This window comes from Sander lucioperca, chromosome 2 (assembly GCF_008315115.2).
Source record: "Sander lucioperca isolate FBNREF2018 chromosome 2, SLUC_FBN_1.2, whole genome shotgun sequence".
Classification (NCBI taxonomy): domain Eukaryota; kingdom Metazoa; phylum Chordata; class Actinopteri; order Perciformes; family Percidae; genus Sander; species Sander lucioperca.
In genome coordinates this window covers 22,751,962-22,777,797 of record NC_050174.1, presented here as the reverse complement: position 1 = coordinate 22,777,797, position 25,836 = coordinate 22,751,962, and the positions used below count along the sequence as shown (strand labels likewise).

The 25,836-nt window shown below is 41.5% G+C and overlaps 1 protein-coding gene across 5 annotated transcripts in view; it reads left to right on the top strand.

Annotated features, from left to right (window-relative positions):
• si:dkeyp-72e1.9 (syntaxin-binding protein 4) overlaps positions 1-25,836 on the top strand; it is a 110,155-nt gene that overhangs the window by 74,179 nt on the left and 10,140 nt on the right. For 4 of the 5 annotated variants that reach the window (XM_031292550.2, XM_031292552.2, XM_031292548.2 and 1 more), the window contains 8 exons: positions 9,884-9,990; positions 10,182-10,323; positions 10,769-10,841; positions 17,968-18,056; positions 22,946-23,042; positions 24,212-24,339; positions 24,797-24,889; positions 25,488-25,553. In XM_031292550.2, coding sequence (XP_031148410.1) covers positions 9,884-9,990; positions 10,182-10,323; positions 10,769-10,841; positions 17,968-18,056; positions 22,946-23,042; positions 24,212-24,339; positions 24,797-24,889; positions 25,488-25,553 — 795 coding nt within the window. The remainder of the gene's footprint in view (positions 1-9,883; positions 9,991-10,181; positions 10,324-10,768; positions 10,842-17,967; positions 18,057-22,945; positions 23,043-24,211; positions 24,340-24,796; positions 24,890-25,487; positions 25,554-25,836) is intronic. The other variant, XM_031292549.2, reaches the window with a different exon arrangement.

Below are 25,836 nucleotides of genomic sequence, written 5' to 3'. Positions count from 1 at the left end.
AATACACTGCACATATTGCACATTATACATGTTCACATGTTAGCAAACCCTTGCTTACTCACACAAGCAGCAGACACGTTCTCATGGACTGTGGTTGATGGAGGGCTCAGCACGTCTGACTTGACTTCCTTTTGTTTTGATAATGTTTCCATGGCATAAAACTAATTTAAAATCAGATTGATGTCTGTAGCCTACCACCAAAGTCCCTACAGTATGGTAACAACAGTATAAATCACGTTGGTACTTGAGGAAGCTGACACATTTGGTCGGGTGGGCTCACTGGATCCTGTATCTCTTGAGCACTGGGTGGAGGACCACAGGGATTGCTGTATAAAATATGACTGAGATGGATGCAGCGCAGCAGTGAAGAACTACTTGTAGGGAAATAAAGTGAACAAGATGGAGGGAGGTAGAGGACAGACAGAGGGGGCGGAGCAGGAAGTAAATAGTGCATATGCAGACCTCTGCAGCTTTGCCCTTAGGTAAGTGTAAAATAGTGCTTAGTCATGCCTCAGGTCACAGGCTGCTGATGCTGTTTCTGTGACTAGCTCTCCGAAAAACAGACATAGAGTAACAGCCGGTCCTCTCCTCCCGCATAGTGGTCACAAACATATCTATGACCTTCCAGACACACACTTTAAATCAAACATACCGCACGCAGACCTTTCCATGTAGGGACAGTCCTGACCAAGACATACTGTAAAACATGTATCCCAATTATTAAAGTGGTTTGCCTGTTTCTCCTTTTATGTCCTTCAACAACACCAGGAGAAATGCCAGGAGTTGAGTTTACATTAAATTATGACCGTGTTAACTGCATGACAAATTAATCAAATTGCCTCCTAATATGACCAGTTGCAGCGCTGACAAACACTGTATGGGAATGGGACTGAGTACCCAAAAAGATTCTAGAATGAATAGCTGTGGATGTGGTGAGGGGCCCATAGAGAATGTATTTCTACAGGGCCCAGCATGTTGTGCTACGTCCCTGCTTCCTAAAAGACAGAACATTCAGTATTTCTCTGTTTATTGTAGTGTCACCTTGACTGAAGGAAATTACCATAAGGTGACAAACATTACGCTCCGGTCCGTTCATTAAATCCTATTGAATATTTAGGAGGTCATGCTGGATTAAACCCTGTGTATTTCTTGGCGTTTTTGTTGTTTCAGTGTCAGTGCGGCTGTATTAGAGGAGTCTCAGACAGACACACTACACAAAGTGTGAAGGTCAGCCATCATGCTAGGACTCTGTTTAGGGCATCACACACACACACACACACACACACACACACACCTACCTTGTGTGTGGCACTCAGTCCCAGTGACACAAATATATAGTTTATTTGTGTGTGTGTGTGTGTGTGTGTGTGTGTGTGTGTGTGTGTGTGTGTGTGTGTGTGTGTGTGTGTGTGTGTGTGTGTGTGTGTGTGCGTGCGCGTGCGTGCATTCACACAGTGTTTGTTAGCAGGGTCAAGTTATTGTTGGTTTTGTTCTTTTTAATTGGATTTCTTGACAAAAAGAAAAGTGGAGAATATCGCCAGCCATACAGTACATTAAAGGAGTCCTATATTAGATAGTGTTTAGGTTTATACTTGTATCTTGTGTTTCTACAGAACATGTTTACAAGCTTTAATGGTGAAAAAAAATATACTTTTATTTTTCTCATACTGCCCATGGCTGCTGCACCTGCACCCTTCTGTCTGAGACGGAGCGCTGTCTCTTAGCATTGAGCTACATGTAGCAGGGTATGTAAAGTGCAGTGGCGTGCCTGGAGCAGATGACCGTATATGGAACACCGGCTCGATATGACATCATACGTTTACCTCATTATTTGAAGGTTTGGCCACGTGGAACATGAAATCCAACATTGTAACATTATAGATATGACAGAAAATGCAGAAAAGCATAACAGGTCTCCTTTAATCTCTGGATCATTACTCATCCAGTTTTCATATCCTGAGAGCAGCTGGCTATTTGTGTTGTAAGAGGCTGAAGGATCTTGCATAGGAGTGCACTGGTGGTGGCATAGGGGGGCAGAGCCTGCCCAAATGAAATTTTGGGCCCTCCCCCAAAATCAGCTAAAACACAGGACTTTCAAGCCAGGGAGCGGAGTTTGCTTCCCAGGGAAAACAAAAGACTTTCACCCAGGAAATGCGTGTTCCTTGGGAGTGTTTTAATCCAAACCACGACCTTTTTCCTAAACTTAACTATAAGTTTCGGTGCCTTAACTTGCGTCGCCGCATAACGCTCACTTTTTCTTGCCTAAACTTAACCGTAATCTCTGTCGCAGAGCTCTGTAGCGGCTAAACACATCTACTCACTGCAGCTGATATGACCGAGCTGTGACGGAGGTCTGTCGCCAGCGTAACAAAGCTCTGTAGCGGCTTAAACAACTATCAACCGCCGCGCTGTAGCACGAAGCTCTGTAGCCGATGTCGAAGTTAGCGTCTTATTTTTGTTTCGGAGCTTGAGTTAATTGTCAGAGATAACTTTTGTAGTACTAAAGTGAGGTCACAGAGTAGTCCACGTCCCCAATATGGCATCATATACTGTACATACCCACACACGCTGTGAGATCCCGCTTCTGTCTTAAAGATAACGCCGCTCATCGCAGCAACACCTCCTCAATAACACCTGACAGGAAGCTGCTGTTAAACATGATGGATGAGCTCTGCACCCTGGCCACAGTGTCTTAGGGAATGTAGGGAACAGTCATCTGTGCTTGACAGAAACAAGTGCTGCATACTGCAACCTCACAGGAGGCCTCGACGATCACTGTCTGCTGTAGCAAATGGATGCTTGCGCTTAACATCAGTACAGAACACTCTGGAACACTGGAATGTTGGCTGTACCGTGCATAAACCATCCGATTAGATAAGAGTGAGACACAGTGCAGAAGAAAATGAATTTCCCAACAGTTTTAGTCTCATTTTATCCTTATATCCTATTTCCTGTTTACTGATTAAGTTCCTATTATTATCTCTGATCAACAAACTGTCAGGGTCTCCTGAATTAATAAAAATCTGTCTGCCTCTTGTCTAGCTTAGTTCAAAATAAAGCATTCCACTTTGGTCGGTGTGAGAGAGACCTTTTGTTTAGAGCCCAGGTTGGCTCCAGCGGTGACCTCATTTAGATAAAGGACAATTTTTCAATAGTTCGAGCAGACGTATTGGGTCTATGCAAATCTACTCAGATAGTCTTATGACTAAATGTCTTCTCAGCTTTTGTTATTCTGTTGTTTTCTGTAACCTTGTATAAAACCCTAGCCAGAGACTCACTCTGCTCCAAGAGAATTCTACAGCTTCTTCTGAGCTTCTTTCTCCACTGCGCAGTGAATACAACTCATCTGAACCTGCCACTGAATTGGACCTGAGAGAACTTTTTCTTCCACACCCAGTTTACTGTCCTTCTGTTTAAGGATCATTCTAGTTTTCTGTAACTTTGACTTTGTTTTTTGTTGTCAATCATGAAGCATAGGGTTCAATTCTGGCAGAGCACTGAAGTTGCTTTTGCATTTGCTGATCGGCATCAGCTGTTCCCTTCATGCTTCACCTTCACTGGCACATTCATGTTTAATTACCACTAAGCCCTAATGGCTACAACATATGCTGAATGCATATCACAGTCGTCAGCTGCTGGGCTACCAGCACAATAGTGGTGTGCAGATACATTATATTCATGCAGGTGTAAACGGGTTCCTTTTATAACCTGATACTTCTCACTGACTGCTCTGCGGACATGCTCATGCCACAGTTTGCTGCCACAACTCCCTCCACCATGTGTTCATTTTTGGAATTGGTTATTTATCTAAGATGTTCATGTATGTGTTTGTAAAAGGGGGATTCGCTCTTTCAGAGCACCCTCAAAGAGTTGTCTCTTCTCCCCAAAATCTTATATAACGATTTTCTGTTAATGGCCAACGTATCACTACTATCAGTTATGATAACATTGTACTGACTCAGCACAGTGTCCTGGGATTTACGTACATAGTGGACCCTTCTGCAGTATGACACAGTAGTCATGTTTCCATCTAATTGTCAAGCGAATTTTAAGCGAACTTTTAAAATTTTGCAAAAAAGGAAAAAAAACGAAAATGTGAATTAGAAGCGTTTCCATTTAGAGCGTAGTTTTGTCACAAGTTGACGTTACGCATGGTTGTAGATTGCAAACCGGCTTGCTAAATCAAAGAGTTTAGAAGCTAAGTTCTTTGGCTAAATGGAGAGAGGCAGCATTGTACAAGTTGGCCACCTGTGCAGAATACAGGGTTGTGACAGAGACATTTGGTGTCAGCAAGACAACCGTTCACCGCTGTGTTTATGTGGTGTGCAGGGCCATACGATTCAAGCAGTAGAACCAATTTGTCAGTTTACCCGACGTGGCTGAGGCACAGGCTATAGCGCACCGCAACTCCACTACGCACCTTGTGCCACAAATGTACCACTGGATGGGACCCATATCCCAATCCTTCCCACATCCGATGGATACCGGGACTATAGTCATTTGAGTTACATGGTAACTACGTCACAACTTATTCGGCAAAGCTGTCCATCTCCCATGTGAGAGGGATCGGCTACAATTATCCCTTGTCCTTAGCAGAAGCAGCAGCGTACCAGATGGAGATGGAGCAGGAAGTACATACTCTGCTGGGCTTTTTTGGTGAGGGAGCTGTTCAGCCCCCACTTCCTGGGAGATGATAAAGAGATTCGTCACTGTACAGACATTTTTGCATAGCCTTACCTTAAATTCTGACTTCAGCCACTACACCAAATCACCTAAAAGAGAACTGTTCCTATTGCTTTGTTACTTACCTCGTTGGACAGTGTTGCCATGGTTACCAATGGAATTTTAGAATTTATTCCAAAACTACAAAAATTAGATACATTGTAGGAACTGCAATCATCCTTTTAGTTAGGCCAATATAGAGACATTTTTTTCAATGGCACTGGCAAAAGAGGTGGTATAGGACGACAATGCTTATATGTTTAGGATTGCCAAAAATATACACGGGGAGTAGCAGAGAAGAAATGTCTGAAAACCGATGATATTATCACTTTCAAAGCAGTAACTCACTCAGATGGCCTCCCATCTGCCAGGAAGTAGAAGAAAGGGAATGAGAAAGATGATGTTGAATTAGCACCAACAATCCCAATTTACCATGATCCACTGAAACAAACCTGCAGACCCCTCTGTTTGCACATATTGCTGTCTTCTTCCTTTTCTCCAGCTTCCTCTGCTTCTGTCTCCCCAATCCCATCCTCCTCGCCTCTCTGTCCACCCACTCACTGTCAACTGTGGGCAATTTGACAAGGAAGGAAGGGAGGAGAATGGAGGGGAGAGACTACAGAGCGTACAGGAATATGCACGTGTGTTTGTGTGCTTGAGGCTGTTTCTAAGTTGATGTTTCTTGTTGCATTTGTCCCGCAAGGTTTTACATCATTTTTATTCAAGATGCCAGTGAGTGACAGTAAATCACAGAGAGCGCCTCAGGGCTAAGAATATATCCCATGATCCCTGTCAGAAGTAGTTTGAATGCTGGTTTGTACCTTTTTGGTAAATGATTTACAAAAAGGGTTTCTAAGAGTGACTTTTTGTTGCAAATAAAAGTTGGATTTTGGAAGACTTACGTGCTATGGCTGTGGTACATGTTTAGATTCCCGCTCTCTATAAGTTAAACCAGACAGTCCCATCAACACCGTCTTTTCAGTCTTATCTCTAGCTTTAAAAAAAAAAAAAATTTCATTGGCCTTTTTTATGACCATTCTCAGTGTTGTTTGTTGCCCTAAAATTTTGATTCTCTAAATGGCTGAGATGACAGCTTTGTTTGGAGTAACAACCTCCACATTATTATAGACAGGGCCTCGAACAGTACATGCTTTTTCACACTGACGACAAAGCAAAAAACGGAATGAAAATACCAATATTTTTTGACAAGTTTTCGAGTTCAAACCTTTCACAGCAAGGCCGACCCAAATATTCACGCTCCGTGCGTTCCAAAGAAAAGTAAAGTTTGGCACCGTCACACAATCATTGCTTCATCATTGTGTATACTATAATAAACCTACACTCAACTCTACACACTGGAGATGGGCTCGTTGTATGCAATACTGTAGTGTAGAGGTACAGATTTGTACCTCCTCGGCTCCTCGATCCTCCGGCTTGTGACCTGGAAATCTCAGCGTGTCATCTTAGGGGCATCCCAATTCCTAAAATGCATCTTGAGGAGAGAAGATCGAGGAGCAAGAAGGCTCGCCGGAGGAGCTATAATCGAGGATACACCAATCTGATACGATTTATCCGCACAAATTATATGCGTTAGATCTGAAAAGGCTTTTAGTGAGGAAAAAATGCTAAAGGTGACGCATCAGCTTGATATGCAGGTCAATTTCTTGGGTTATTCTCAGAATGACTAGACACCTCTGCTGATGATTCTTAATTTTACATTTCAGTTTACCATGACAACCCTGATCGAAATTCTTTTATCTTGGCAGCAAGACTTTAAACTTAGACGTTTGGTATTCTGTAAACTCTAATTAAATCTAATGTATATTTTAAGTTAAAAAATGTAGCCACAGATTTCCCAAACTTTGGACCATCCTACCTAGAGACATCAGGAAGGCAATCTTGGTTAATATGAATGGTTGTTTTTGCTCAGAAGTTTGTGGAGACCAAATCAGAGCTAAAAAAGAGTATTGGATCAGGTGGACATAAAGATGACTCCAGATAAATGTTAAAATTGCTCTGTGGCTGCTGCATGTGTAACTGTTTGCTGACATGTTCGCCATGACAAATCTATAAGGTGATACTATGTCAGATGTTCTCAGCTCGTTCACTGGCCCAAAAGTGGCTAAAAAGCAGGTAATGCAGCTTTAACTCAATAAACAAACTAATAAGCATAAAATGTACACATGAATTTATAAAGTTTTGACTAAAAAACTAATCAGTTTTAAACTTTATAGACATCTCTGCATACTCACTGACTGCATGAATCCAGATTTTCTCAGGAATGTAGCTGCAGTGCATCAGGCATATATGCATTATATTTCTTTTGGCCCATTTGTTTTTCACTGACCTACTCCAAATCCACAATAACAGATGGTGAATGGTACAAAGTCGTACACGCAACTGTGTTTGTTAGAGACAAAGCAGCGTTGTTTGTCCGCAGTCTGTCATTAAGTCTCTTTGACTCACTCGACACTGTACACCAATGTCTGGCTACTACAGCTACTGACACTCGCTCTTCTGCTTATGGAAGCAGGTTGTCTATTTCCTCTAAATCCCAGCTCTTAATCCCCTGTGTCATATAGGAAGCAATCTAGCATTTCCTGCACTGTGATTTGCTGTATGGGATGAGTCAGCTGGGGGAATTATGCAGCCATGCATTTATCAGAACTGTTAGCTGTAGCTATGAGGTGCCAAAACCCTGCTCACTGGGGACAGTAAGACCATCGAAGAGGTCTAAGGCCTGTACTACGAAGCGAGATTTGGCGTTAACGAGGTAACTTCAGGTTCAACCCAGGGTTTTGTGTATCACGACGGATCACTTGTTACCGGGTCAAATCGCCGTGGTAACTTATGCTGAACACCTAACCTGCTCGGGAGCAGGTTATGTTGGAGATTAGAGGTCAACCGGTGTAAAGGCACCGCCTACTGACCAATCAATACTCGATTGATAACAGCATCACCGTTCTTAGAAGATCAGCTGGAGCTCGGTGCGCGGAGAGAGAGAGAGGTGCGCTCATAAAAATTACAACATTTAGAGATCGACAACCCCGTTGACATTCCCTGATGGGTATTTTTATGAAAGATTTTCAGCGGAGGAAATTACGTATAGGCTATTTGTCAGCTTCTTGGGCTGTGCGTTTTTACATTTTTTATTTGCTCTCACGATCGCTTACCACTACCAGGGTTGCAACTGAAATAATAGGCTAAAGCAACCACAGTTTATGCAAAGCACAAGTGTAATTATGGTCAGATCTTGTGCCTGACTGATGGGGAAGTGATATTGATGAGCGTTTACAGCGTCGGCTGTTTTTTTGCCAGCTCCCCTTCCTGTTTTAGGAAGCAGAGACTGTATTGCGTGTTGCCTGTAAAACCACGTCTGTGTTCATTATATTTATGTAGAATTATAGTTTGCTCTTCTTATGTAAAATATGGGGCTCTGGTAGATGTTTGCGATTGGTCGTGCTGTGCAAACACCGCCTCTTTTATGTGAACGCGCACGCCGCTGGATTGGGAAACCCCGGGTTGATTGAACTAGTTGTAAACCAGCGTTGTGACACAGCTTATGCGGGACCACGGTTGTTAGGTTAGGTGAAGCTGGGTAACTGAAAGAAATCCAGGGCATGTTGATCTTGATTTGTAGTACAGGCCTTAGGACAGTTCACAATGGAGCAGTAGATCAGAAACTTATTTTGGCCCTGTACCATTCAGTACATTATAAACCAACAGGAGAATTTTAAAGTCAATTATTTGACAAACAGAAAGCCAATGTGAATATCTTAGAACTGGACTAATGTGGATCTGAATCAGCTGCCTGTCTGTACTGTGTCTGATCGGATTTTTTAGAGAGACCTGTATAGACAACATTACAGTAGTGTCTTACTGGAGAACAACCCATTATTCTAAATACTGTTGAGTCCTTTCAGAGCCAGTTTTTTTTTTTCCTTTTTGTTTGAAATATAATTGCCACCTCATGGTGTCCTCTGTAGACCATAGAGAAATATAAGACTACAATTCCCACGGCACTCCAGCCAATGAATAGACAGGTGTGGACACTTTGAGGCTGAAAGCGCCAATGAGACAGTTCTCAACCGTTTAATGTTAGGCTTACCGTTTTACCGTAAGCCTAGATAATCTAAGTTTGTTTACCTTTTTATTTGAGATGTTGCCTCTTTTGATTTGGCTGACATCTCCCAGACAGCCAGAGCTTCTTCTCCTGTCTCCCACATTCACTTTCTTGGTAGTGCGTGTTAAGGGGGGCGCTGAGAGGGGGTGACAGTAACACATTTCAAATTAGAAATGAGTCAAGTTATTGGTTGCATTTGAAGTTTTACATCCAATCACAGTAATGATGTTACCAAGTAAATCAGACAATGCACAGGCAATTTAGTGATATCCCTGCAGTTGTCGAAATAAAATCCAGAGTCCTCTTTATCTGAGACGTTGAAAGTGCGGTTGATTCCGAGACAAGACCTTCAAAAAGTGATCTTGAGACAAAGACCGATCTCAAGTACTACAACACTAGGTTCCACTTTACTTGAGGTCAAGGGAATTATTCATGACACCGTTATAAAAAGCTTTTGACAGTGTAATCAAACTTTACGACATCTTCAAAGTCCAAATAGGTTTTTTTAGCTGGATATCATTTGTTGCGTCTAAATATGAATGTGGATAACGTTAGTGATAGTGAGATGCTTACTACAGCTGCACTTCTAGTGACGAAATGGCGAAAACAGCTTATTCTCTCACTCACTGCTTTGTTTTAACGATATTTGCTCTCTTCAGTCACTCTCCAGGTCGCTCGACCATACACTGTGCTTGTGGGCTATGTTGAGCCTCCGGGCCGGTTCAGACCGCTGCAACTTTCCCCTGCAACGTTCCAAATCGGTTTTATTTCGTCGCAAATCTTTGAAGCTTTTAATAAATCTTTTTAAAGTTGGTAAACAAATACAACTGCCCCCTGACAGATTTAATTTTCACTTTCCATGATCCGTAACCGATAGTTGCCCCCACCCCCAACCCACATGATTCGACGATCAGTCGACGATGGGCAAGACTTGACAATTCGACTATGACTATAACTGTGAAAATCTTTTCACTAAGTCGGGGACAACCCTAGTTTCTTCAGCCCAGCATGACTAAAGGCTGTCTCTTTGTTGTGTAGGATGGACGTCTGAGGCCCGGAGATCAGCTCATTGCCATTAACAAGGAGTCCTTGATAGGTGTGACCCACGAGGAGGCCAAAAGCATGCTGAACAAAGTCAAAATCAGGTGGGTCGTGCTTGTAGATTGAAATAGTTCATTCAGTAACTCAAAGTGAGTAACGTCTGTGAATCTCTGCGGAGACTGGGACCACAGTGGAGATTAGTAAGCTATGCACACTGCAACGGCCGTCTCTTTCTTCTGCGTATATTAGTGTGTACATGCTTATGACTTTGTATTTGTATGGATTTTTCTTCCAGCCAAGACAGTGCTGTGGAGATAGCCTTCATTCCAGGGAAAGGACTTTTCCCAAGCAGCACATCTCTCCACAACGGGGTCCAGCGAGCCGCAGGCAACAGCTACAACTCCGGACGCTTAAAAGTCCACATCAGATCACCTGAGGTCTGCTGTGTTTCAGGCATCACAAACATACCAGAATATGTCAAGGTTTTTGACATTCTGTCAGTGGATTTTCAGATTTTGCAACTTGTATTACTCTAGCTACAGAAGTAATTATAAACAGCAGAAGCAGTATTTCACAGTGAACCAAAAGTGATTAGGCTTGGGTTTATAAAACACATATTAGGCTCCCATATCAGCTCACTCAAAAATATAAGTAATAATTCATAATTTATAGGAAAAAGAATTGATAACAGGCATATTAGACAGAATTTGAATGAATGACTTTGTGATGTCCAGTAGAAAAGCAGGCTCTGACATCTGGCAAGTCAGACCTGTCCTACCAAATCAGTTTCAAAGCCTCACTTTTGGAAACCCCTATGACTGGGCAGTGTTAATATAAAAATCTCTTGTGTGTCATCAATTTTACATACATGTTTCTTTGTAGATGTGTGCAGAGGAGCCAGCCCCAGTGTCCTCACCTTCTCCTGACATCTGCCCACCAGATATCCATATTTCAGGTAAAACACCTCACTATACACCAGGGGTGTGGGGGTGGGGGGGGTGCTGGCTTCAGGGCTACAGCCCCCAAGTGTTCTTAAAAGCCCCAAATATTTCAGTTTTTTTTTTCAAATTCCTTCAACTGTTGTATGATACTACTATTACTAACACTGCTAACAATGCCAGTCCCTAAAGAAAGCTAACATAATTGAGTAAATGTTCTTTTGGGGATCCTTGATTTACAAGTCCAAATTATTATGGGATGGATTCAGCTGTAGCAGATTTGTCAGCTAAACATTAATTCTGTGAACTGTACTCCAGCATAGAATAGAATAGAATAAATCTTTATTATCCACCAGGGTGGACATTTTTCTTTGGCTCACCAGACATACAAGACAGATAAACATACAGACAACATCTCAGACATAACAGTTGAGTATAAAAATAAAAAATAATATAAAAAAAATAGGTTTCAAGATTAGTAATGCTGTTCACACCAAATTCCTACCCTACCTGTTATGTAACTTAAAAATAGTAACTCATTTTAGCCTGTTTTTAGGTTGCAGGAGTGAAAATGAGTCATTCTCAACTCAACATACTCAAATCCTCATTAGTTGTGTTCTGGTTTCAGACCCATAAAGACAGTTGGAGAACAATTAGATACAAAATAAGAACTAGAATCTACAGGATGATTTTTTTTCATTGGCAGCTATCATGTTTTTCCCATGGGCGCACAGATGGGCGCAGGTGCATTTGCTATTTAAACGACGTGGCCGCTGGACGGGAAATTCACAACTGCGTCGGTCTTAAACTAGCAAAGACTAGGACTAGGCGTTGGGCTTTGCGCTGCACCGGGTGCAAGATAGGGCCCAGAATAACACGTTTGGTTTTGATCTTTTCATGGGGTTTAATGACGATAAGAGAATTATAGAATATGCCAGTCTTCTGCTCTTAGAAAATACACAAGTATGCATGTTTATATAATTACTATCTGTATGTTTTGGTGGTTATTTGTCCTGTGATGATCACTGCTCTTGTTTATAACCCTAACAGCCATTTCATAACTTTCACCATTCAGTTTCAATTCAATTGATCAACAAAACATTATTTAAGGGCACAACTAATGGGGCGTCCACCCTTTTCACAATATTCCTGTTAATTTGTACAATACAGCTTAACAAAGCAGCTATGCCATAAAATAACCTTTAACGGACGTTTAAACACAAATCAGAGTTGAGATTTTCAGCGAAGTCCCTGAAATCGGACACATATTAAACCCAGCTGATCTGGGAATGAAAAACGGGGAACATTTGCTCCCTCACAGAGATTGGGGATTAAGTGGCGAGAAGAGGATGGGATTAAATAGAAACCACAGCACAGTAGGGGACCTCCGAGTACACAGGAATGTGAGGGATCATGAAAAAGTACCATCTTGATAATAGAGGGTGCAGTTCATTATTGTTTCATCCTCCCTCTTATCCTCAGTGTATCTGCATAGCAGCTGCTGTTTCAAACACAAATGGAAACCTCTCTACCTTGAGCCTACACAGCTCATGGATGATGATTAATCTGAATCGTTTTAAGATGCTCTGCTTTGCTTGTAGTGATCTGATATCTAAAGACATTTGTCGATACAGTAGCAGACGATAAAATGACTGACGGCTGGAAAGAGACATAGGCATAGATTTCGGCGGGGATGCAGGGGATATGTCAGTTAAAATCCGAGCCATGTCTTGTCAAGCAGAGATGTGAAATATTGAGGATATGAAATTGACCAAAATGATCTTTATCTGGGATATAGCAACATTCCTGCTATAGGGATCTTCTCTTTCTTTTTTTGTGTATTTATTTTTATTGTTTTCGTAACAAAGAAGTAGAAACATAGTAACAATAGATGGTGGTGTTACACAAAACAGAACAGGTTACTTGACAGGAGCTGTCGACATGCGACAAGCAGGACAAAGACAAAGAAAATGGCACAGCGACAGGGTAGCACAAGTTTAGATTTTTGACATTAAATCGAGGAAAGGTTGCCAGATTTCAAAAAATAATTCCACTTTAGCAGACATGATGTACCTGATTTTCTCCAAATGTAAGACATTACCCAGCTCCCTCAACCACATTTCAAGTGTAGGAGACCTTTCAGATTTCCAGGATTGTAAAATCAGCTTTCTGGCTAACAATGTTGAGAGCGAAATAGCCTTAGCTTCACAACTACTCCTTACACTATCTGGATTGGCCGCACCGAACAATACGGTGAGTGGGTCTGGGTTACATGGGTGATTAAAGGCCTTAGAGAAGAACTCAAACAAGGAGCCCCAGAATGATTGTAACTTATGACATGACCAGAATAAGTGGGTTAGTGTTCCTTCTTCACTCCGACACTTAATACATTGGGATGACACCTCCGGAAATATTTTCTGCAATCTGGAGGGAGAGTAATGTAGTCTATGTACTACCTTGAATTGTATCAAGCTATGTCTTGCATTGATTGAGTTATTATGGATGTTCTTAATACAATTCTCCCACATCTCGGGATCTTCTCTTTCTGATTTGAATTTTATTTTCAGAAACCGCTTACAGTTTAACATATAGACAAACTGGAGTTATATAAGAGCAATGGAAGGAGGATGTCAGTAATAAGCCAAAGTCTAGAAATCCAATTCCAATGAAAGATAAACGCAAAGTTTATGTGTTTCTTTTGACCATGACAATTCATTTCAGTCTGTATTTTATTGCCCCATGCACAGTGAACATAGCAGTCTGCTATGTTCAAAGCTTCTGATTTGTCTCAATGTAATACGAGAAGGGATCGAACCACCGACCTTCCGATTGGTAGGCGACCATCCTTACCGCCTGAGCCACAGCCGCCCTTGTGTTTGTAGTCCCAAACAGGGTTGGCACCGTGTGGCGTAGGATGGTTACAGTCAATCAATCCATCAACCTAACAAAAAGATCTGTGTCCTGCTAGTGTCAACTCAGCTCAGGGATGTCCAGTAGACAACCAGTGTTGTTATACACAATGCATGTCAATACCTCAGTTAAGGTATTGTTAGATAAAATGGCATGTGTTTTACTGGGGTCCAACCAGCGCACATGAGACAACATATTTTTACGGAGCCCCTAAAGGGACATGGGAATTTTTTTATTTTCTGTTGCGCACAAGATACTTTCTGGTGGGCACAAAAAACCAATCTGAGTACCAGTCAGAATGGCTGCCGAGGAGGAGGTTTTCATCTTCCTTAAAATGCAACAAAATATACCTGATAGTGTCATCAACAAACCTGAAGATGATAAGGCAACTGTTTACTGATTTCATGCTGTGAGTGTGAAATATTAATTTTAGGTCAAGATACTTTCGCGTGCAAGAAAAAAAAAAATCCCCATGTCCCCTTAGGGCCTCCGTACATTTTTGCTGAAGAAGATAAAGATTGAAAACAATTTAGAACTTTCAAGTCAGTTTCTAGTTAAAGAGAAAGTGCTTGATGATCAAATTGAAAGATTTCATACAGCTCTATTGTTGGGGTAAGACCGTGGGTCCCAGCTCAAAGCCTCCTGACTGCCCAGCCCAATCCTATTGGCCTGAATTAGCCCAGCCAAGGTTATTTCCTAGGTGCTGTGAGCACTCAGCTCCCCTCCAGACTCTTATTGGTTAAGCCAGTTGCTAGCCATGACAGATGTCAGCAGTTTGTGGTGAGGTGAGCAGATACAAATACTGGCTGGATTTTTTTTTTTTTTTAATGAAAGAGTGACTCCTGACAATAAATCGTGCTTGTGCTTCCTGTGCTTCAACTTAAGCCTCCTCACACCACTGATGACATTGGGTCATGCACACTTTAACCCTTGTGAATATGTACAGTACTTATACACACTCATGTTTTTAACTCTTTGACAGCCTGCCCTTCCTCTAACCTCTCACCTGTTCTAAAGCCCAGCATGGGGACGGGTCATCGGAGGCATTCAATCCTGTTAGGGAGATAAACCGAACTGCCCCTATGTGTAAAACCCTATTTGCACGCAGCTATTATCACCTGGGGCCCTACTATATATTGTAATGATTGCAGAGGTCATCTGTGCAAATCTAACATAACACAAAAATCCCACTGTTTCAAGTAAAGGTCAAGAATGAACTTTGAACCTTGAGAGTCGATACGATCTTTTAGCTTGTGACAGTCTGTGGTTCTATACCAATCTTTGGAAACCTATAAAATCAAAATAAAAGATGCAAGTTTTTTTAATATGCACAAAATATTTGTAGTTGAAGAACAAAATGTTACAATATCTTACCAAAATGTGTTAACAAAATAAACAGTATCAACAGTCAGGTCACAAAATGAACTGCTTTTGTGAGCATTTGAGTACAGATTTAAAGAAGAATGTGTGTGTAAGGCCTCATTCACACTGCCTGCGTCGACCGTTAGACGGTCTGGCAAAAACGCAGGTCTTATAACTTAAGAAAAGACTGGTCACAGATACATGTTATGTAGTTTCATTGCTCCTCCTTCTGTCCCTTCCAAGATACTCTCGCCTTTTCGGTCATGTCAGCTCTAGTCTCGCATAGCCAGACCTTCTGCCACAGCGCTGCGGAGGAGGCTCTGGCTAGTCCACACAGCATTCTGGTAAAGGGAGAAAAACATGCTCTGGTTTATTGGCATTTCTTTAAACCAATCACAATCGTCTTGGGCGGTGCTAAGCGCCGGGCGGAGCTGCGGTGCCTCTGCAAAATAGCCTCGGGAAGGAACTTGTTTTGGTGGAACATGTGTACGTTCAAAAGTAGTTTTAGTCGTGCAACAGAAAACTCCGATTGGACAGATAGTCTAGCTAGCTGTCTGGATTTACCCTGCAGAGATCTGAGGAGCAGTTAACCATAGTCCTCAGAAATCCACCAGAGTTTAGAACGCCAACACAAAGGAAGCCCAAGGCAACGGATATCCGGCCTAAATGAGTGAAATCTGGCGGATACGTCAGCTCAGTCCAACATGTCAGTATACTGTGTACATGTCAGTGTACTCTGGTTGTTGAGGTTACGGCTGAGGTCTTTTAACAACGGGGTTCCTTCCTCTGCTCCTCACCCTGTTTTAGTCAATGGTGTAGTTCCTTTGCTCCTGATGTAGGCTGGTAACTTGTACCTTAGCTGCTAGTTAATTAATAGCAGCTAAGGTAAGATAATTAATATATTTCAAATCCCAGCCGTCCTGTTTAATCAGACTGTCTTTGGGGACTGTTCTGTTTACTTTACAGACAGCAACAGAGAGAGCATGTGCACAAACCAGAGTTCTAGGAGCTCACAGATATCCAATATGTTTTGGTAATAAAATGTACTGTACAACTGACTATTTATTTATTTATTTATTTTAAGTTTTTACTGCTGTAACTCAAAGTTCCCACACTGTGTGTGATACTGAAGTTCCACATTTTTGCCATTTCTTTACCCCCGTTGTGTAACTTCACCGTTGATATGATTTGTTCACAAAGTTTATTTTGTTCTTTTGTACACATTTATAAACTGGGAACTTTACACTAGAGTGGCAACAAACGATGAAAACAAATGATGTGGAGTAGTATGTGGGTGTAAACAGGGTTTAAAAAGCACGGCTGTTGTTATGACAGCAGATCTGTCAATCATCACCGCCAGTCCGGGGGGGGGTGCAAATCCTTTGTGTAGGACGAGGAGGAGGGTAGTCACTGAAATGAGTTCATGGAGGGAGAGTAGACACAGACGCTCAGAGGAATGGTTCCTATTGCCATAGCAAGCAGACACACAAATCTGGGACAGACAAACTCATCAAATTAATATTAGGCATTGGCTGCCTGCCCTCCCCTCTCTCAACGTTTTCCCTCACTCTCGTCTATATTATCATCCACCTTTCCTCCACTCCTCTCTTTTTAATCATCTGCTTTTCATCCCCCCACCCAAACACACACATTCACACACACCTCCCCTTCACCACAACCACCCACTTCCACCAAAGCCACAGAGAATATCTGTCCATCCACTCTGATATTGCAGATTATCCAATGATATTCTCCTCCTGTTGTTTACTAAGTGTTCCGTGGCCTCACATACTCTCTCCTCATCCTGTTTAAAGGCCAATATCTCATACAGATGCTGTATTTTATACATTGGGATATTTTGTGCCAGAGGCATTATGTTTTTGGTTTGTCCGTCCGTACGTCCCATTCTCGTGGACACAATATCTCAGGAACGCCTTGGGGGAATATCTTCTTTCAAATTTGGCACAAACGTCCACTTGGACTCGAGGATGAACTGATTAGATTTTGGAGGTCAAAGGTCACTGATCTCTCAAAGTGGGTTTTTGGACATAACCCAATCATTCCTACACTAATTATGAAATTTCACACAAACGTGTAATAGGATACAATGGTGAAGCGATGATATTTTATACCCAAAAAGTCAAAGGTCAACTTCACTGTCATCGTAATGCCATTATTGAATGCCATAGCTCAGGAGCAGAAGGGGAGACATTTGGATACTGAGTTGGTGACACTCATCCTGAAACTGCTGATTGTTTTGTTATCTTCTGTGCTGCCGGGTTGTAGATGCGCGTGAAGCATATGAGTCTGGACAGACATAGATGTAGGTCTGGGTACCGAATTCAGTACTTTTTAGGCACCGACCGAATTGCCTCTAAAGTTTCGCGTATCGAAAAATGCCTCGTCACCCAGTTTGAGTACCTAAGGAGTGAATCTCATCGGCGTCAGTGAGCCAATCAGCATGCAGCATGCTTCTACCAAGCTCTAATAATGTCTGTGATTGGCTGTCCAACGTTATACGTCGTAGAGACACGCAGGAAAAACTCGACGTTACACAGAGACGTAGTAGGAGATGATAAATACAATTGTGCTGTAATGTTGTAATTTCTTTTTGTTTCATAAAATTGGTATTGAAAAAAAGTATCGTTTAGGAACCTGTATCACTTTGATACCGGTGAACAATACCCAGACCTACATGGACGTAAACTGCAACTTGGCAGAGGCGGTTGGCAGACTAGAATTACTGGAAGCCAGTAATTCTAGTTTCGTACAACTCCTGACTCCTGGTCAGTGCTTTTCCCCTTTGTCTTACACAAAATCAACCATATGTTTTCATTTGTCTTCTTCTTCCTCCTTTTCTCCTTTCTCTAGGTTCAGCCAGCCAGAGGTCGCCAACGGGGGCCAAACCTAAGATAACACTGGACCCTTACATACGCCTCAAATCAGACAAGTTAGACTTGGTGAGTCTTGTCCTCTGGTAAGACGGTCTTGAGCCATGCTCATCTCCTGGCTTGTGATGCAAAGCATGTGTGGAGTGGTTTAGTCAAGCTGTGGGGCGTGTACTCCTTGCTTTAGGTTTATTTGCCTAGGTAAGTGCATGCTCATCCACCTTTCTCCATCTCTCCCTGTGATTAATCTTCCAGTGATGCAAACCATGTGTTCATGCACTAGTAGGCAGTGGTGGAATGTAACTAAGTACATTTACTCCAGTACTGTACTTAAGTCCAAATGTTGAGGTTCTTGTACTTTACTTGTCTTTTCTTTATTTTCATGCCACTTTCTACTTCTACTCCGCTACATTTCAGAGAGAAATAGTGTACTTTTTTACTCCACTGCATTCATCTGACAGCTTTAGTTACTAGTTACTTTACACATTAAGATTTCTGCACACAAAACACATGTAGTTTATAAAAGCTGATGTTTTATTATAAATGAAACTAGCCAACAATATAACGGCCTACAAGTCCAGCTGAAATGATTAGACCATTAAACACACAACTGTTTGGATTTACTTTTAATACTTAAAATACATTTTCCTGATGATACTTACACACTTTAACTTAAGTAACATTTTCAATGCAGGACTTTTACTCGGAATAGAGTATTTTTACAGTGTGGTATTAGTACTTTTGCTTATGTAAAGAATCTGAATACTTCTTCCACCACTGGTTGTGGGTCATTTTGGTTTGACTGATAAGGGCTCTTGGAGACTTTAATGACAAAAACTGTTTGCTAGTATTAGGTTGAGGGAAGGTTGTATTTAATGTCAAGTTGATTTAAACAACAATTCTGATATTACAAAACTAAGGCCTCTAGTTTCACAGTGCTAATTGAAGGATTAACACTTTTTGTACAGGTCAACGCTGCTAAACTGGCTGATCCTGATGTGTGTGTTCTGGTAAACTGTGACAACTGTGACGTCATGAGGTTCATGGTTGCTGGTTACCACTGTTTATCATGCGTGGGTAACCTATCAATTACATCTCAGAGCAACACAGAACATACATTATCACAATTGTGAGCTTTAACATAAGCTGCTGTAAATATGTTAATACTCATTTATTAATTGGAGGAAATGACAGCAGCCATCACACACAATCCTAAAACTGCTTAATATTCAATTTACAGGTCCCATATTGTAAAATGTGAGATTTCATGTCTGTTTTATTATAAAGCAGGTGGAGGTGATATATAAATACTGCAAAAGTATCAAAACGCTCAGTCCTCAGGACTTCCGTATGTTGTGATGTCACAACTATACTATAGAAAGGTAGAAAGTGCCGCTACAGAGCCATTACAGTCATTCCCCGGCTGCAATGACGGTGCAGAGATGGAGAGAGCAAAGAAACGCTGACCAATCAGATCAGACTAAGCTTTTTCAGAAGTGCGGCTTAAAGAGACAGGCGCTAGAACGGAGAGTTTCAGACAGAGGGTGAATACAGGTATATTCAGACAGACAGTATGAGAAAAATTATATTTATTTTACATTAAAGCATGTAAACATGTTCTAGTAGAAACCCAAAATACAAGTATGAACCTGAACATGAGCATGAAATGGGACATTTAACTCTTAAATGAAAAAAAAAAAACATATTGAAAGCATACTGACCTGGGTTTCCACCATGACTGTAAAAGACTGGCTCCCCAGTGAGCAATGCTAAAAATCCTGGCACATGATTTAACCCTAAATGCTGTACACAGTCCCTTATAAAATCACCACATTTCATGGAGGCTGAAATCATAGATGTAATGAGCAATTTGCTGATAACTATTATCAGAGCCTTACCAGTCGTGGGGCTAAAAAAGGAGGGGTAATGGAGTCATTAGATGTCAAAGGATTCATCTTCTGGGGACCATAATTATCCATACCGACATTTAATGACAGCATGTCATCAATACTGGCGTATTGGTTAAACCCAACATGTTCTTAATGAGCTTTTATTATTCTCTCACTGGGTGTTTTGATGATAGGGGTGGAGAGCACTGTCTAAGGTGTTCAGTTGGGTTTCAGAGCTTTTGGTGACTGTGCAGAACATAGCTTATGATCCACAACCTTTTTTTCATACTCATCAAAACATTCAGAGAGCCCTCGGGACCTGTATGGAAGACTTTGCATTCAGCATGTTCCTACACTTGTTCATTTAGGGTTTTTATAGAAACTCCACGAAGCAGACTTACGCTGAGGGTTCTTCTCTTTCTGATTAACTTGCTTTTTCACCCCCAAGCTCTCTCTTCATCTGATTATTGATCTCTCTCTGCTTGCTTTATCACACTTGCGCTCTTCATCTGTACATTATTTCTACCCTCTCAGCACATTCGCCCACTGCTCCCCCTCTCCCTGGCCTCCAGCTTCTCTGCTGATTATCTCTATTTTCATCTGCTCTCTGTTCAGCTTTGATTATTATTCAGCTTTGATATTAATTTAGCTCAGCAGTAGTTTCATCCTAATTTACCAATTCGTTAATGGGATTAGAGTTTAAATGTTGACTGCAGGAATAATTCTCTCTCTTGATCTGTTGGCTCCTTTGCCAAATTGAGAGAGGTAGAATGATGATGATGGATACTTGGTCAGTACAGTGCCTGTTGAGAACGTGCCTGTTGGGAATGGGTCGATTGCTGGCCTGTGGTGTTGCTGCTTGCAGCTTTCTCGAGAACCGCTCATTCAAACAAGCTCACACTCAAGGACAATTTATGCTTCTGCTTCAAATCGACGCCAACGCTACGTAAATAGGTACGTGGAGATACGGACACTACGGCGCTCGGCCGTGGCTCGGTAGCGTTGCATTTCCCCCGACTCATTTCCTGGTTCTCCTTCTCCATAAACAACATGAAATCAAGGAGAGGGTTAACTTTTGAACTTTTCCTGCTACAGATTTCCCACCGTGGTCAGAAAGAACAGGGGAGACACTTTGTTTCTCTCACTAAATGATTCTAGAGTCGGTACTTGCTCCGAAGATAATCACCGTCACTCGCTCTACCACACACTCCCCACACACACACACACACACACACACACGCTGGCCCTGCTATTCTCTTAAAGAGATCGACGCACACACCAACGCACATGTATAAACTTCAGGCCACTTACGTAGGCTACAGAGAAAGCTCTGCGTGGAGCATCCACACAACCATAAACCAAGCTTCACACAGCGCTTTTGTGGGACCTGAGCAATACATGCCATGACATAGTTGCGTCTGTCTCCTAGTAATATAGTATACACGTCATTTGCTAACAGATAACTAGCTAGTTTGAGTTTGCTAGATTGTAACATCTCTAATCTCTCTCTTTCTTCGTGTGTGTGTGTGTGTGTGTGTGTGTGCACATTCTACTCCAACCCACTCCTGCAAACATTCTGACCAGTGGTGGAATGTAACTAAGTACTTTTACTTAGGTACTGCACTATACAATTTTGAGATACCTGTACTTTACTTGAGTATTTCTATGTTATGGTACATTATACTTCTAGCTACTCCACTCTATCTGGCATCTCTAGTACTTTGCAGATTCAGATTATTAATACAAATTATAAATTAACTAATAAATAAGGATGTATTATTATAGATTAAACTACCCAGCACTATATAAAATAATCCACATTTACCATCTGCAACATTTAAGTGATGAACACATGAATGCATCATTGATTATAATTCAATAATAATAATACAGTATATATGATTCAGAAATATGCCACTCTGCATAGTTAGTACTTTCACTTTTAGTACTTTAAGTATAAAGTTGATGCTGATACTTTTTTTTACTTTTAGTTGATTTTAAATGCAGAACTCTTATTGTAACAGAGTATTTTCACTGTGTAGTGTTGTTACTTTTACTCGAGAAAAAAGTTCTGAATACTTCTTCCACCACTGACTGTGACCATGCGCACACACAACACAGCTCAGCACTCAGGCTTGTTTTCTGGGGATCTTCTGTCTGCTCATGTTCTGGTGAAACAGCGCCCCTGCCAGTGCAGTAGTCACAGTTCAGGTGGAGAGTGGTATTGTCTGCCGCACGGGAGAGGACGAAACTCGTCTTCCAGAACAAAAACCCACAAAATGACAATAAGTTAAAATAAAGTTCTCTGAGAAGTTGATGAGGGAAAAGCTGCTGAGGTCAGGAAGACACCGTAGTTAATGAGGCACACAGTAGCTGTTTATACACAGAAATATCCTTCATGAAGATTCTTATGTTCAGTTTGTGTTGAAACTTTTGTCCAATGCAGGATATGAGAAAAATATGCAATAACGATATTACCTGCAATAAATAGATAATAAAATGTACTCAGTTCTGCATTTCTGCTGCTTTAAATATACTGCTAAAATACATCAAATTGCTTGTTCAATTAAAAAAAATGAAAGGAAAGGATTTCAACATTGTCTTGAACACTATAGTGTATATAAAGTATGTAGTTACATTTTAAAGGGCAGTTTTCTACTGATACTCTCATTTTTCAACTAATATAAAATCCCTGAGTGTCTGTTGCATTGTGTATTGTGCAATTTGCGATGCCGATAAAAAATTGTTTTATTGTGCAGCCCACTGCATAGTGCTTCTATTTGAGTGATGTTGTAATAATAATAATCATAACTTCATTAATATAGCACATTCCAAAACAAAGTAACAAAGTGTTTTTCATTAAAAACAACAATAAAACTAAAAACATCTACAGGATATACAGTAGTTTAATAAATACCATGAGCTGAAAAAGCCAAACGATAAAGCTGAGTTTTAAGTAGAGCTTTAAAAGAGGGACAGTTTGTCTTCCTGAGATCTTCACACTTTTCAATGCAATGGCACCACAGTCAAAATATCCCTCTCTCTGTTTGTCTTTGTGTCTCTGTCTCTCAGGCTTTGTCCTATCTTGGGTTGGATGTCACAGAAGAGAAGAGGAAGAAGTTGAGACAGAGTCTGACAATAGACCCACAAGGCACTGTGGCCTATGGAGGTGAAGCGCACACACACACACACACACACACACACAGACACACACAGGTTTGTGGCACTATCTTTGTGGGGACCCGCCATTGACATAATGCATTCCCTAGCCCCTTACCCTAACCTTAACCATCACAACTAAATGCCTAACCTTAACCTTAACCCTCAACCTAACCATAACCTAATTCTAACCCTAATCCTACAACCAACTTAACCCTCAAACAGCCCTTTAACGTTGTGGGGTCCAGCATTTTGGCCCCACAAAGCTGTCAGGACCCCACAAGTATACTGGACTCCCGGTTTTTGAACCCCACGAATATAGTTAAACAAGCCCACACACACACACACACACTTCCAGTTGTGTCAACAGCAAGGTGAAATATCAGGGTTGAAATCTTGTCAAATCACAGACTCTGTGTGTCACTGACTGCTTGAGTCACCTGGCTGTGGTGTCACTTTGTGTGCATGAAACATGAAGCAGCTCTGTGTCTGTTTGTAGCCAGGCAGACAGTCAAAGGGCTCCAGACCTGTAACTCTCATTTACTACAGGAGCTGCTTCATAAGTGTTATATTATGTAATGATATTCGTTCATTACTAATACTAATTACTAGGGCTGCACGATATGAGGAAAATATCTAATTGCGATTATTTTGACTGATATTGCGATTGCGATATGGTTCACGATATTGGAGGGAACGATCATTTTTGTATCATTACTCTAATTTTCATTGAAAAATATTGAAATAAAAAAAATTATAATGATTATAGTGTGATTTTTGCGAGGATCTGTACTATTGTAGGATACAGTGTGTATGCTGGGGTGTCGCTGCAGCAACACAATACTTCATTCAGAATGGTTTGACAACATATTTTGCCCCCCCCCCCCCCCGCGACTTGAATATTGCACTAGTCCATAGTGCGATTTCGATAAAATCACGATTAATTGTGCAGCCCTACTAATCACTAATCTAATATAGAGCAAGTAATGCCCCACATCCACCACATCATAACCCTAACAACCCCATACATGACTAAATTAGCTCTGATATATATACAGTATAAATATAACAAATTGTATTTTATTTATGTGAAAGCATTTTATTATTTGGTGTTCTGGTAGCCATGGTAACTCTGTCATCAACAGCATTTTGTGTCTGTGCTTGTCTGTCACCTCTCAGACTTGGTGGAGGCCACCCGGAACATTTTCCAGGAGGACCTGGAGGAGCTGGGTTTAGGGGCGGGTCCCTTCATGTTTTCCTATCACGAAGCCGCTAGTTTGATGGACACGTCCGCCTTCCACTCCCCCGTGAGTAGTCCTCACAGTCTCTCACATGCCAGCACTCTTATACAGATTACAGTGAACAGATAACAGACTGAGACAGCCCAACCTGTAAAATACTCTCAACATCACAAATGGCCACCTTTACACAGACTCACGTGTTGTTACTGGTAACAGATGTTGTGTATTATGGGCTACTGTGGGATCCGTAGTTGAGATACACCTGATGGAGGTGGATTGTAGGTAACTTTAGCTTCCGTTGTTGGTGTAAACACATGCTGTTGGGCTAATAAAGGGTTAATATTCCGCATAGTCTGAGTTATCATTGGTATATCTAGTGACAAGAAACAGTGACGAATATACCAATACTCCTCTAACTATTCCTAAAGAAAGGAGAAATAGAAAACACATATAGAAATCTCGTGTAAATGTGTGTGTGTGTGTGTGTGTGTGTGTGTGTGTGTGTGTGTGTGTGTGTGTGCAGACATATGAATCGGAGTGCAGCTACAGCAGTGAGGAGATGGAGCAGTTTCAGACGGAGGTGAAGCAGCTGCAAACCCAGATGAAGCAGCTCAAGGTGAACACTCACACAAAGTGTCGGTGGATGATAAAGCCTATGTCACAATAACTAATTGTTATATCAAAACCATTGTAATTTACTCAAGTATTTGTCAAAGATGCTCTTGGTGCATTTCAGCGCAGAACTTTCGAGTTACACTACTGAGCCAGTAGGACGCAGAGTTTTACTTTATTTTCATGCACAACCAGCACACAGCTCTAAAATGAGCTCTATGTTTGAACATTAGCATTGCAATCCTTCAGATTTCAGTCCTAGTATGTTCCAACACTCCCTGCAATATTAAAAAAAAAAGAAAAAAAAAAAAACTTTCACTGACGAAAGCCACCAAAAATGTTATTGACCAGTTTTTAGTGAAAAGCAATGCCATCGCTAAGTGACAAAAGCATTGCACTTCCTGTGGTTGCTTCATAATAAAAGCCAACCCATGGTTCAGCAGTTGAATGCTAGTAATTGTTACGCAGTAGCTGTTGGAAAGCTTGGTTTGCACATATAGCTCTGATACAGCTGTGTAACAGAGCAAGACAATTAATGACATCACAAACAATAAGACTTAAGTGCATGCATCCCGTTCTTCATCTGCTGCCTTTCTCGGCAGGTGATGCTGAAGGACATGGAGCACAGCAAGAAAAGCCTGGAGGAGGAGCTGCAGAGGACCTCCGAGGTGTGTGGAGACATGCTGCATGGCTGTAGCATTAATAGTCAGCTATAGAAGTAAATTATGGCATGCCTGGGTAGCTCACCTGGTAGAGTGCGCGCCCCATGTGCAGTGCCCTGGTCCTCGTTGCACAGCTGCAGGTTCAACTCTGACCTGCAGTCTTTTGCTGCATGTCATTCTCTCTCTCTCTCTCTCTCTCTCTCTCTCTCTCTCTCTCTCTCCCCCCTTTGATGTCTAAGCTTTTCTATCAAATAAAGGCCTGAAATGCAAAAAAAGGGAGTCTAAATTA